Below are 15,058 nucleotides of genomic sequence, written 5' to 3' on the forward strand. Positions count from 1 at the left end.
TAGTAATAGTAACTAGTAGTAGAATACTAAAATAGAAGTTAAAAAAATTGTTTTAAAGATATTTTTGAAAAGAAAAAAAAATTCTTGCAATATATATCTTATGTAATAATGTCTAATAAATAAAAATATAAATTATGAATTTTCTTCACACTTTGATTTTTCTTTTGCACAGCAGTGTTCATGATACGCGCAAGTCTAATATTACTGAATTTGTTGATTTATAATAACTAAAATTCCTCATTTCATATTTTTAAAACTGAATTTCTTTTTTATTTCACTGAAATTTTTTTAAACTTATATTTGAAAACACTAAAAAAAAGTAGGCTTACAAAATATAAAACAATGAACTAAAGATTAAAATAGACATTTTATTTAAAGACATAAGAAACATCATAATAAAAATCTTAAGACATAAGAAACATTTTCATAAAACACTGGACAAGGATATGAATAAATAAAACATTAAGCTTCACTGTTTTTCAAAATCTGATCCAATTTTTGCATAGCATTTTGAATAGCATTCTTTGTGGTCTCATCAATAGATTTTAGAAATTCTTTATCCGAGTCAATTTTAGCAGCATTGCCAAGATTTAGAAACTGAAAAAACACAAACAGTTTTCATTAGTATAATTTGCAATCATATTTAACAAAATAAGCAATGTTGGTTTCAAGACAATTTTAGTTAAGTTATTTTCAGCTTTCCCCTTTTTCCAAAATGTTAAAAACAAATATTAAAACATCTTAAATTTTCTGAAATCACTGTTAAAATTGTTTTCAAAACGTTAGAAAGAATATCTATTAGAAATGGGTAAGTATAAATTTTTTCAGTATCAAGTTACAACAACCTGAAAATTTTTGTATCAAATACACAACTTGGTTTTGTCTCAATGAGGGAATGAAAAGTTATGAAATAAAGATTGAAATGTTTTTATTAATTCAATTGTTTTGAGTTTTTACTCCCTTATGATGCACATTCAATAATAATCCTGTCCTAAAAATAAAACAGATGATTCAAATCATATACAAAATTAAAAATGTTTTGTCACAAAAAAGTAGCATATTTAACACGCATTCGTAATAGTAATTTTTAATCGTAATAAATTGCGAATTCAAAATGAACTAAATCAACTGATTTCAGCAGACTTCAAATTGGTAATGTAATGAAAAGTAGATACATAAATGCTAATATTTTATAACAATGCATGCATTTCAATATTTTTTTGATGATTTGAAAGATCATTGGTTTTATTTTTCATTCATTTATTATTGTCTATATTTTACTCACAAAAAATTGTTTTCAACTATTCAGTTCTTAAAAGTTGAAATGCATCTCTAAGGGGAAGATTTATGACAAACATTTTTGTTCAGGGAATTTAAATATTGACTGATAAAAAACAAAACAGGTTAAGAAATAATTTAGGTTACACTACGCTAAATGTCCTTTTAAACTGTTTCAACAGTCTAGGGTTGAAAAAAAATTTTTTTTTTTTTTTTTGGAAACAGAACAAACTAGATTCTATTTATATATTTTATACTAATTAAATTAAGGTTTAATAAAACTACAAAAATTTTTTTTACAATAAATCGTAAAACAAATAAGTTGACTAAAAAGTAAGGGCTTTAAAATTAAATATAAAATATTTAACTCATTTAAGAATGTTTTAAATTTCCTATAACTTTTGCAAATCAAGTTACAAAGCCAAATCAATTACACTTTATTAACATTTCCAAAAAATCGACATATTTTCAAGTGTCCTCCTTGGGCCCCTAACACCCAGTTCCACACTATTTATATTCACACCCATGAGTCATCTCCATTCAGAATGAAGACTATTCATATTAGAGTACAAAAGGACCTATCTTGTTTCTTATAATGCCCCCTTCCTATCAACAGGTTCAATTCATACAACTCATTCGTTTGACTGTTATGCTAAAAATAACACTATAAACAAAGCATTCAGAAATACCTATTTTTATAGATATAGAACTGTAAATGATCAGTTTTCTTACCTGTCAGAGAAAAAATAAACTTTCTGTTCATGTTAAAATAAAATATTTTTCCAAGGGCAATGAAATTAGAGTTAACGTTATTAGAGTAAACATTAAAATTAACGTTAATGATGTTCATAATTGTATACGGATATATTTATTCGATTCACTATATCCGCATACAATTTGACGGGAATGGAAAATTAGGTAACCTTTAAAGAAGTTCAAGTTAAGCGTTCTCACCTTAATGACATTAGATAGTCCTAACTTCATCCTAATATAACAACTAGAAAGATGAAGTACTGAAGTACATCATTTCGGAGCAAAATTTCAAATTTATTATTATGCATTTGTAATGTATTCATACCTGCGAACATTGGAGAAATAAAATAACAGATTTTACTAGCGATATTTTTTAGGCTACGAGTAAAGTTTTGATATATCATGCATAATCATGTAAGTAAAAAAAGAGAAACTCAAAACTGGAAATAATAAAAGCAATTACATTTATCAAAGTAAAATACAGTACAGAACCCGTTATCCAGAAATCAGAAAACCGGAACGAAAGTCGAAAAAATTTCTCTCCATTTAAAAAAAATTTTTTTTTTTTCCCTCATAAAATTTATGATTTTTCCTTCTTTTTTTTAAAAGATGTTTACCTTACCATCATTTTGGAAATAATCATTAGTGTATTACTTCATCGTTTTTTCTTATTTTTAAGATTATTTCCAAATATTTCCTTTTTTAGTTGGGTTTAACAATAAAAAAAAACTGCTTTCTGCAGCGATTCGGAAAACCGGAAATATCAGTTATCCGGAATAGCGATGGTCCCGACTGTTCTGGATAATCGGTTCCCTACTGTATATGTATATAAATCTTAATCTAAAGAATATTTTTCAAACCATTACTTATATTTACTTATACTATAAACACTCTACATACTGCAGTGCTGGCCATAGTACCATCTGTTGAGGAATAAGAGAAGTACTTTTGCCATCAGCAGATATTTTATCATGTTTTTTGAAAAAAAAAAAATATTTAAATTTCTTTAACAAATATGGAGAAATTTGAGAATATACGGGTAGAGATATATATAAGGAAATTTTTTTTTTTTTTTTAAAAAAAAGGAGATACTTAAAAATAATGATTTACCTTTCCTTCTCCAAAAGATAGTGTGATTGCAGGTTTGTCAGAAGGCAAATCATTCATAACAATTTGAAGAGGACTACCAGATAGAGACATCACAACTTCACCAGGCTTTGGTTTTCTTGCTCCAAAAACAGGACGCCTTCAGATAAAAATATATAACAGTCAATTATAATGTAAAAATTTTAAATATTTCTCAAAAAATATAATAGCAATCGAGCAAAATATTAAGCAAAAACCTAAACTCACACTAATTTGTTATCTGCAGAATGTATGCAAAAATAAAAATACTTAGCGTATTGTCGTTTGTATGTGAGTAAGAAATTAAAATAGTAAATTGAACAAAAATTGAGAGAACATGCTCGAAATAAGATCTGGATTTATTGTTTCAGATTTTAAATTTGAGACTTTTTATCATTCATGTTCTCTTTTTTAATTATTTTTGGAAGTTTTTCACGAGACTTCCAGAATATTCATAAAAACTCACTGTGACTAATACATAATTCTTAAATTAATGAAAATCTGAGGGGGAAAAAATATTCATTCAAAATGTTTGACAATCATTTTGGTGATATATTTGTTTTTCCCTTTTCTGTATAAATAATCTGCAATAAATAATGACTTCTATTTTGCCTTTCTATGAATTATATTGGAGACTGCAACAGAAAACATTATTTCCTTCAAAAAATATTGCTTGGTCACAATAGCAAGAAAAATGTCATTTTTATTTCATTATAAACATAGCATTTTTGTAACTTTAATAATACAATTATGACAGTAACTAAGAAAGCTGTCATACTAACAGATTTCTTGTCATATGCTATACCCTTAATATCAAGCTTTCAATGCTGTAAATTCTACCTTGCTGCTCCTTTTTATTTACTGTATTAATTTAGGTTTTATTTCAACATAATTATATATATTAAAGCATTTATTATTATTTTATGTATTTCAGCATATTTATATGTATTAAAGCAAGTAGAACATTCTCCCGTGGAAGAATTTTTTCGGGCTTTCTGTGAAAAAACTCTCTAGCACTAATGTCTTTCTGCAAGATATTTTTAATAATAACAAATATATATGTTACTAGTACTTTAAAGTAACAAAAGAAGAGTTTAAAAGAAGAAAAAAAAAGTATATTTTTTTTAATTGAATACGTAATTCTGTTATGTTTAAATGAGTACCATGCTCGCATGTTATTGGGAGAAAAATACACTAATTATCTCCTTTTAGCATTTGGTGAATCACCAAAACATTAAAAAAAAAATAAATAAAAATGGGGCGAAATCCGTAGCAGTTACTACCGAAATTGTGAACAGATCAATGATGGACTCACTCAAATGTGTGTTTTGCTTCGAGATTTGGTTGTTATAATAAATAATATTATATTAAAAATATCAGATTTTAAAAACTTAGTGGAAAGCAATAGCTATAACTGCTTTAAAAAAAAATTGATATAATTATTAGGTAAAGAAGCAAACACTCAAATGTTTGATTCGAATTTCTGATATCTGAAATATACAGAGACATTTAAAAACCACGTGAAAATCAATACCAACTGCCAAGAATAGAATCCAAACACTGCGGATTTAAAATACTATCAGCGTAAATTGAGCATGTCAAAAAGTGACTATTTAAATGGTTGATTCAAATTTTACGGTCTAGATTCACCATGGTTAATTCCTGGCCAGCAAGTTTCTGTGGTAATTCAGAGTCACAGACCTTTTTATGTTTTAAGAACACACAAAAAAAAAAAAGTTTTAGAGTTAAAAAAAAAAAGAGTTTTTAAATGGGTTGTTCAATTTCTGTTGGCCTTAGTTAAGCAATTGGCCTTAACCTAAAACATTGCCTTAGTTATGATACATTTTTAGAAAGATCTTAGTCACAACTAAAGTTTTAAATGTTTTTCTCTTTTTGGTTGCGTTGTGAACTACTTCTTCAGTTACTGGAAAAATAGTTTCGGATTTACTATTATTGTGTTAAATAAATTACAGGAGTGTACGAAGTATGACCCCATGTTCCTGGAGTAATTCTAGGCCAATACAGTTCTTATCATTTATGCATTGTTATTTTGTCTATTATTGCCATATTTCATTGATTTCAATATAACACTTTGAGTCTTGATTTATTAAATTAACTTATCTTTGCAGATAGCTTTAACTGCATAAACCATTAGATATGTTAACAGTGACTGAACAGTTTAATAAAAATACATCATGATTGCAAAATGCAAAAAATTTAATTGAAACCATACATAATTCAATAGAAGAGCATAGATACTATACTGTATATAATGATAAAGATCTGTTCTATGTTGGAAAAGTCATAAAAGTGGAGGATAGTAAACGAGATAGAATAGTGACAATTGAAATTCCCTATATCCTTTATTGACCTATTGATTTAAAAGGTGTAGATCAATTCACAGCAGATATAGAAGCTATAAATATTGTATACAAATTGTAAAAAAAATATTCTGGTTAAGGAGTGTTGAATGTATGCATTTCTTATGTTGAATAAATTGTATTTAAACCTGAAATAACTAAGTATAATGTTTAACTAGCAATTGATAATCAATTTAATAAATTGTATTAATAATATACATAAAAAATGTATGTATTTACATTAAATATGTGAGTGACCAATAATTAACCCAAAAGTGACCAGGAATTATCCCATCCCTGGGGTTAATCCTGGTTACTAATTAACTTAAATTATTCAAATAATTTCATTGATAAATAGCATTATAAATACTTATTATATACATTGATAAATACTTATTCAAATAGCATTATTGATAAAATATTTTACTAGATGAACATCACAATGTGCTTCCTGCATGCCAAAATTAATAACTCTAGCTTAGATAGATTTTGTAATAATTGAATGTTGATGCTTATTGATCAGGAATTACCCCGGATAATTTTGGGGTAGAAAAAATATTAACAGATAAATAACAGATTTTTAAAAACCCCAAGAAAATTGGTAGCACTAGCAATAACAGCTGAAAAAACAATGAAACCGTCACAGTAAAAGCAAATAAGTTTAATAAAATATGTATATGTAAATGAGTGTAAAATTAAAATAATAAAAGATTTTTTTTAATGGCGGGCACTTGGGATGTATTGTCCCATTGGCCAGAACTGCTGCTCTCTTCTCGTTACCCAGTGGGCACTTGTGGCGAAGCCACGGCGGTGGAGCAGCACTCTGGCAATCCTAGCCAATGGGACAAGTGCCCGCCATTAAAATAAAAAAATATTTCATTACTGTACAATTTAAACAGAGTTTAAGAATTACATTTTGCCAACTTAAAGTAATTGTTCCCAAAGAAATAATTTGCTGAATGTGCCAGTTTTGAGCATTTGTATATTATTGACTAAAATTTGATATTATTTAATATTGTCAGATCAAATAGTGAAAAGCTGCAGTGGCTAGGTCTTAAAGGTGTAAAGATTAGTATTAGCCTTGGAAGGAAAAAAAAACTGCAGAATTAAACAATTCATCCTTATTAACAGAGTATCAGTTCCAGAATAATTAACATACTTTGGATCAAATTTTGGAGTTATAATTGTGCTTGGTCTCCTCTGTTTTGCAGGTGTCAATAATGATAACTCACTTCCAGTTCGAGTTAAATGGGACATATTAGGATTATTCCTTGCAGAAACTGGAACACTAATGCTTCTTTTTTTCTATTGGTAAAATGAATAAAACACAATTTTATTAGTAATATCTTAAAAAAAATGCATGCACTCACTCAAAACTCTTAAAATGTATAAAGAACATATAGTAGCAGAGGTCTGTCCAGGGCAAATTTACTACCGTTCAACGCAGGGCTGGGTTTTTGCAGTCAAAAACTGGTTTTTGACACGACAGTGGTAAAAACAGTGTTTTTACCGGTAAAAACCTACTGTTTTCTTTCATTTATGGCATATAGAGGACAATATATTATTTTCACATAATTGCCTTTATAAATGAATGTTGTAAATCAGTGTTTCCCAAACTTATGACTTTTGTGTATCCTTTCTAAATTTTTCGTAACGCTATGTACCACTAATTAAAAAATGAATGTATTTTTTTACTACAAAAAAATTGCACAAAAGTCAAAAATTACAACTGCTGTTGACACCACTAATTATTAACTGTTAACTCTGCAAAAAATGGCCAATAGAAAAATGTGTAATCGTAAATTTTCATGGTTGGCTTCGTTTTTAAATAAACTTTTTGTTTGCTGTAAGATATTTCGCATAAGAACGCGCTAAACTGTTCCCGTACCCCTGGGGGTTCGCGTACCAAACTTTGGGAAACACTGTTGTAAATGATTGCTATTGATTTTGCAACTATATACATGTACTCTTATAGAAGGATATACATTCATACAGAAATATTATTTTATACTTATTGAAAATAGTGATTCTTACTTTTATCATTATAGCTTGATTTGCAAAGCTTGGAACTATTAATAAATTCAAGAAGTAAAAAGAAGAATTTAAAATTTGGCATTTCTTAAATATTAGAAATAAGCTAAACAAAACTTTCAAAACTTGTCACTACTAACAAACTCTAAGTCAAGAATTACTGCTATTTTGTCAAGTTAAAAACTTTTATTCAGTTGAAAAAGCACATTAAACAAAAATTAGTTACAAACAAAATTACATGTTCAGTAGTCGGGGTCACTGTGCCGAAGCATACAATAGCATTAATTTTGCACATTTTTCATTCCCCAGTCGATTTTTGAGTTAAGTATGGATGAGTCCAAAATTTGAGATTATTTTACCAAACACTTATAAATTATATTAGCAAATACTCAAAATTATTTTACCAAAACTATGGGTTTTTGACATGATGGTAAAAACCTGTCAAAATCTTGCCAACCCTAGTTCAGCGGTACCTTAACAAATTCACTGTTTGATCAAACTGTATTTTCGCAAATTCAACTATAAGAAAAATAGTACTTTCACTAAATACTTTTCCTAAAAAAGCAAATTTTAATATTTTCCTCCATGCCTTTTAAAACTTTGTAGTACAATTTTTTTTTATGAGTTAGCAGACTATAAATTTATGATTGAATATATATTTCTTTTTTTCATCGCTAAACAAATCTTTGTCTTAATTCATACTTAGAAATATTTCATTTTCACAACAACTCAGTATTAACCGAGTACAGCATCAAAACTTGTCTCAGTATGTTAATATTAAAAATCTGTTATTTTATCTCAGTATACTCAATATGCTAAGTGTCCTGAGTACTTGGTAAAATACTAATTAAAATGATATTGTGTACATGCTATGTTGATTTTTTAATTTTCACAAAATAGGTACCTTTTAAAAAAGCCTAGACAGACCCCGAGCAGTAAAATACAAAACAAGAGAATTAAATGGGATTCAACAATCGTTGAAAAATGCAATTACTTATGACAAATACTGTCCAAATTTAAATTTGCTAATTATTATAATTTTACTTTTTTTTTTAATCAAGTGAATACTAAGAAATGAAAATGAAATTCAATTTTTTATTTAAATTTTTTTCCATAGCATTTCTTAAAGCTGAGCATATGGAAGAAGTAGTAAGTTGGCGAGCTAAAAGGCATTACAATCTTCAACAACCATAGTTCCATCACTGAAAATATTAAAATTTAAAGTTTCCTAATTCTTTCAACCGAGAAATATTTTATGAATAAATACTTTCTAGCATACAACAATGATATTAGCTACTGAACTGTCTTAAATATTAACAAAAAAAATAAATGGAAAAAAAGAATTATCTTTTTTTGTCAAGCTCTGTACTTTTGTCATGCTCTGGCTTCAGGAACAAAATCTGTTTTCTGAATAATAGAGAAGTGTAAATTTAAGTGTCTCTTCCCTCCATATTCCAACATAATTACCATAATAAGATTCGTAATTTAATAAATTCATCTAAATTATTTTTATTAACAGTACCAAAGTAAATGGTTAATAAATTTGCACATCATTCAAACACTTTCAAATAGAATTGAAATATCCCAGCATTTATTTAATTTGAATATCATGTTAATGTATCACAACAAAATATTTGCAGATTTTACGTCCTGCTACCCAAAAATGGTTAACAATAAATTACCCAAAATGCTCAGTATAGTTACAGAAAGTTGTTAATAGTCCACAAAAAATATAGCTTTTTTGTATTTAACCAATCACATGTATGTAACTGTTATATTGGTAGGCTTATAACATAACATAGATTCAATAACATTTATATTAATTGAATTATCTCTATAAATATTGAAGCATTAGTTAAAAAAAGAACAAGATTCTGAGGAAAAAAAAGGTCATACAAATTTGTTTAGGGAATTCCTCCCTCCCCCCTCCCCTGTAAACAGACCCTTAAGCTTTAAAAAAAAAATTAAGTTTAGAAAACAACATTTGTGCAGGAGGAAGGAAATTTTATTACTTCATCTAAAACAAAGAAAAGAATTACTAAATTTTTAAAAATAGTAAAAAAATGTTGTTTTTTTTTCTTTCTAGTTTCTTGACTTAGGGCATATTTGAGACTTTTGTAAAAGAATGAGTTGGGACAGATAAGTATTGGAAAGATATGGCACTGTTTGCATAAACGGATTAAGTTGAAAATACCGACCAGGTGGCCGAGTGGTTAGAGTGTCTGACTACAGAGCCATTGGCCGCGGGTTCGAATCCTGCTCAGGGCATGGGTGTTTCTTTCTCTCTCTGTGTTCTATGTCCTTTCTCCTTTGTGTGAATGTGATCCGCCCTGTAAACGGGTTTGTGGTTGTGTGACGTGGGCGACGCCCACTGGGTAACGAGAAGAGAGTAGTAGTCCTGCCATTCCTGTGGCCAATGAGAGAAACCCCAAGTGCCAGTCATTAAAAATAAGAAGTTTTGAAAACTGCTTTCTCTCAAACCAATAATTTTTCATAATTCCATCAAATATAACAGCATTTATATAGCAGCTAATACGGCTTCTATTGCATACCAGATTTTTTAAAATTTTTGAATTTGAAAACTACTGAACTTATCAAACTTATGATAAAATACCTTCAAACTTTTTATCTAAAAGTGATAATAGCATGTTTGCCACAGAAAAAAATAAACAAAATAGTTGCTTTCAGTCAGGGTTGGCAAGGTTTAGGACAGAATGGATTAATCCCCGGTTTAAACCGTCCTGTCCAAAACCCTTTTACTCAAATTTATCTGAACAATATTTAAGAGGTAAAATAAACATAGAACTAATAACATATTGACAATTAAATATACCAGAGAATATTTGTTTTTAAAAGTATAATGTTTTATTAATATTGTTTGACTCTTCAATTTAAACAAAGGAAGATTAATCAGTAATCAAGTTCAATTGGTCCTCTCATTCAATAGTACATAACAAAAGTTTGGCCTTGCCATTCAGTTTAAAATATTAGGGACTAAGTGTTTGGTTCGTCATAAACAGGTTTATTTATCTATAGTACTATTCAAGAATACCTACTTTTATTTCATTCATGTTCAATTCTTTTAGCATAGTGGTGATACATCACCAGTGTCAGTAACTGAAACTGATGTTATGCCCTTCAAAACTGTTAATACATTTTTCAGTTATTTTCTATTTTCAATTTAAACTAATATATTTATGTTTAAAAACATTTTTTTTAAATAGATGTCTTTTTTATCATCCTTTGATGTANAATTCAAATGTTCTAGCTTCTAAACAATCAAATGTTCTTTAATAAAAATGTTCTAAAATTAGGCTTAACAAATTTAATGTAAATATGCATATAAACTTAAACTTTATACATATAAACTTTATTGCAAATAAACTTAAAATAGAAATAAACAGTAAAAAATATTAACTTACTTTTGCTTGGAATAAAAGAAAAATAATGCTCAATTATCCTTTATAATGATTTATAAAGCTTCTAATCCAGATCACAAAACTATAAATAAGTGTTGCCACTTTCCTGTGAATGAATTAGTGTTGCCACTTCAAAATATACATAATTAAATCAAGTGTATACTTTCGGGTGTAGTGAATTACAGACATATCCCGTGCATAACATTAGGCATGTCCCGTGCATAACACAGATAAAATAAATTTATAATCTTATCAAATAATGTATTTGGAAAACATGTAGCATAATTGAATAGAAGTAATATTTATTAGTTAAGAAAAAAATATAATGACAATACACAAGTTCTAAATTCACAGAGTTTATGAATAATAAAAGTCAAGGTAGAAATTTATCTTTTTTCTGAGTCCCGTGCATAACGACTATATTAAATGTCTTTTCAAGTATTTAAACTTTAATTTTTGATTTCTTTTCAATACAATATTTAAGAAACAGTCTTGTTTTGATTTGAATTGTAAAAAAAAAATTAATAACTTCATTATTTTATTATTTTTATATACTTCACTGGTCTGCAAATGTCCCGTGCATAACAGGAGAATGGCCCTTATGAGGAAATTTTTTTTTTTTTTAAAAACTGCGGGAAAATTTATCGAATTTCGTTCCGGTTTTCTGATTTTCGGATAATGGGTTCTGTACTGTCTATGTTTAAAAAGTGATTACTCAAATTCGAAATTCAGGCACCGTAATATCGTATAAATTAATCATTAAAAAGGCGATCGAGAAATGAAATAAACTTACAATGGAGTCAGTGCAGATTGAATGATTTAAAAAGTGAATTCAAATGTGCTAAATTTTTTTTATTTTTTAAGGAAAAAAAAAAAGTTTTGAGCGTTCAGAAACTATCTTGTAGGGTGTAGACTTTCTACCCAATTTATGCTTAAAAAAAAANAAAAAAAAAAAAAAACATCGCTAGGAGTACAGAAAAGTCTCCCAAAGGTCTACTATTCTTGAAAATAGTTGCTTTTTTTTTTTAGCCTTTTCAGGCAAAAAAAGTTGCCATAGTCGCCTCATGCCAAAAATAGTTGCATTTTAGTCACCTGTGGCAACCCTGTAATAGTTGAATTTTAGGTTCTACCAAAAAAAGTACTGCTCCTAAAGGGCTCGTTGACAAAAAAAACAGTTATTAAATCTTTAAAAATTAGAATTTAAGGATTTTACACTATGTCAGTGAGATTAAATAGAAAATTTAATATTTAAAAAATGGGGAGATTTCCGAATCATGATCTGTGCCAGATTAATCGCCAACTCAAAAAGTATAACTTGTAGTCACCCCCAGACAAATATTAACAAGTTTTTTTCTTTTAATTTTAAAATAAGAACTTGTAAGCTTAAAATAAAATTTATTTGACATCTTGGCAATTGTGGACAATGGGACAGATCACGATACAGAAATATCTCCTAGACACCCGAAAACAAATAAAAGTAAAATATTAGACAGTAAAAATAGTTACCTCTTTCCTTTGAGTTCTTTTTCTCTCAGATGTCAATTTCGTTCTGAAATAAATATAGTAAAAATTATAGTATAAAAATTGTAAAACTAGTTATTATGGTAAAAGGTTATATTAAATTTATTTAGGTATGATATATTGGCCGGTATTAATACTTCTCAAACCGAACATGCACGGACACAAAGACAAAAATTTTTTTTTTGATGTGCTCCAGCTTTGCAAAAGTTCGCACAATTCTACTATATATTTACATGCACCTTTGAGTTTCAGATTTTAATTTTCAAATTTTATTATAAAAAATAATGAAGTATTTAAATGACTGAAATGAATTTTAGAAATTGTCAAAATTATAAGATATTATTACTACATAACTCAACTTAAAGCAAAAATTAAAAAAATATAACAATCAAACAAATTAACTGTATTTGTACTATCTTCCAAGAATTAAGAGCAAAAACACCTTAAGGATATTTCTGTATTGTCTGTTGCACCAACTCAGGGGTCTATCCCGTTCAAATTTACTGCCGTTTAACGGTACTTTTACACATTCAATTTTAAGAAAAGCGGTAGTCTCACAAAATACTTTTACCATATTTTTGTGCTGCCTTTTTAATGTAATTTTCAAATTTCACAAATTATGACTAAATTTTCACAAAATAGTACCTCTGAAAAAAACTTAGATAGACCCTTGCAATTACAATTGCCAAATATATTTTAAACTAGCAAATTAAAATAAAAAATGCCGCTGTTTGCTTAGGGGTGGCAACGAGTTATACGTTTTGACGTCACTTTTTTTGTGAGTGATTCTGCCACAGATCACGACATGGAAATCTCACCAAATTCTTTCTTTTTGTTATTTTATGCCTGAAATGTCTTAAGCCTTTTTGAAAAATTAAATGGACAAAAAAAAAAAGAAGATAAAAGAGCCCTAGAGTACGGTAAAATTTAGAGCTCCAGCTCCCGTGAAAACATTCCAGAGCATCCCAGTTCCTTGTAATTATGCATAGATTCAGTAGGCATAATTCATTGAAAAGTAATTGGATATTTCTGTATCGTGATCTGTTCACACCAACTACAAGATGCCAAATAGATTTAAAACTTGTAAAAATTTTACAAAAAACACATGTAGATGTTTGCCCAGGTGTGGCTACAAGTTATATCTTTCCAGTTAGACCCTTTCTGTGATGTATTTTTTAGTTTCTCACGGGCCGCTGCCCAAACTTGGCAATTATTCTGTTACAGATCACAATACTGAAATCTTCCCAAATAATTTATTTGTGTGGGTAATGTAACGTAATTCAAAATTAAACTTATTTTATAAATACTTTTCATGTTGTGGGGGCGGAGTTATCGACCATGCCAACCTTCATCTATCAAAAGGTACCTCGTGATTGAATCAAGTTAAAATCTCTTATACCAGTGAATTGATGTTTAATTTTCGTAGTGGTAGTTACGCTATAATACTCCCCCACCAGAATTTTATGAGGGATAGAATTCGATGAATGGATAACACTAGTTGCTGTACTTGTGAAAGACCGGGAGAGCTTTGTTGAGTGCTGAATGTGAGAGGTGTATTAACATCACGTCATAGCGTTCGTTGTTGCATTTTGCAGTCACAAGTCAACTGTTCAATGTGGACTATCCATCGAAGTAGGCGTTAATGTCTAGATTTTTGCGAAGTGGGTTTTACTGCATGTTCAAATCACCTCCGGGTCATCAATGTGGGGGCGGAGTTATCGACCTTGCCAACATGCATCTATCAAAAGGAACCTCGTAATTGAATCAAGTTAGCATGTCTTATATACCAGTGATTTGATGTTTAATTTTCTTAGTGGTAGTTACGCTACAATGTCATCAGATAAAAAATGTGCAGTACATATTCCAGAGACGATAAAAATAAGAATATTACTAATGAAAAGAAATAAATTAATATTCAAAAATATTTATTACCTTTCATGCTGCATACGGAATGCATTTTCATTTCTCGGACATTCAGTTTCACGAACTTTTTCTTTCTGTTGCATTTCCATCACTTCAGCTATAGTCATATTTCTAATGTTTTCTGGATACATCTTTAAACGGTCCATATAAAGTTTCTCAATTTTACAGCATCGTTCAGCACATATACTGTTCATATAATTTTCGAAATTAGTAGCTTCAGCTTTGAATGCATTAAGTAGTATTGAAATGCTTTCAATCTTTGCTTGAGTAAGTGGATCCACATTCTTAACTTTTCTTGCTTTACGTTTAACCATGTTACCTGTCTGGAAAAATATTTAAAATTTTAATATCGAAGTTTGCTACGCTGTGCAACACAATAAAAAACGTACTCGGCTCTTTTTTAAATGTACGTTCTTAAAATTACTTGAAATTTGCCAAACATCAAGCTCATCATTGGTCAGTTTTGAGCTCTTTAAAGAAAAAAGATAGCTTTAAGCTTTCAAAGCACAAATTAAACTGATAGAAACATTTTTACAGAATTGTTCTCTTTGCGAAACTTTCACTAATGTAACTTAGAACCTGATTAGAAAAAAACATTCGCCTCTGAAAAACTGGCTAATCAGATTCCAGCGGATAGCTTTGATATCG

General features: G+C 28.7%; 1 protein-coding gene across 1 annotated transcript; it reads right to left on the reverse strand.

Moving 5' to 3' along the window:
• Positions 1–348: 348 nt before the first annotated feature.
• LOC107449915 (borealin-related) lies at positions 349–14,967 on the reverse strand. The gene is made up of 5 exons (XM_016065591.3): positions 14,420–14,967; positions 12,473–12,515; positions 6,676–6,821; positions 3,142–3,277; positions 349–597 (listed from the first exon to the last, which is right to left on the reverse strand). Exons 1-5 carry the CDS (start codon positions 14,722–14,724, stop codon positions 463–465), a joined length of 765 nt encoding a protein of 254 aa, XP_015921077.2. The 5' UTR covers positions 14,725–14,967; the 3' UTR covers positions 349–462.
• Positions 14,968–15,058: the final 91 nt, after the last annotated feature.

Source organism: Parasteatoda tepidariorum, chromosome 3 (genome assembly GCF_043381705.1).
Source record: "Parasteatoda tepidariorum isolate YZ-2023 chromosome 3, CAS_Ptep_4.0, whole genome shotgun sequence".
NCBI classification, from domain to species: Eukaryota; Metazoa; Arthropoda; class Arachnida; order Araneae; family Theridiidae; genus Parasteatoda; species Parasteatoda tepidariorum.

What these genes read in the sequence shown, in the direction of transcription:
- LOC107449915 (XM_016065591.3), bottom strand. Translation starts at nt 14,724, where the DNA reads ATGGTTAAACGTAAAGCAAGAAAAGTTAAGAATGTGGATCCACTTACT. An exon ending in ACTCCAAAATTTGATCCAAA is followed by an intron (nt 3,278 to 6,675) that starts GTATGTTAATTA and finishes TTTTATCTGAAG; the next exon opens with GCGTCCTGTTTTTGGAGCAA. An exon ending in TATCTTTTGGAGAAGGAAAG is followed by an intron (nt 598 to 3,141) that starts GTAAATCATTAT and finishes GTGTTTTTTCAG; the next exon opens with TTTCTAAATCTTGGCAATGC.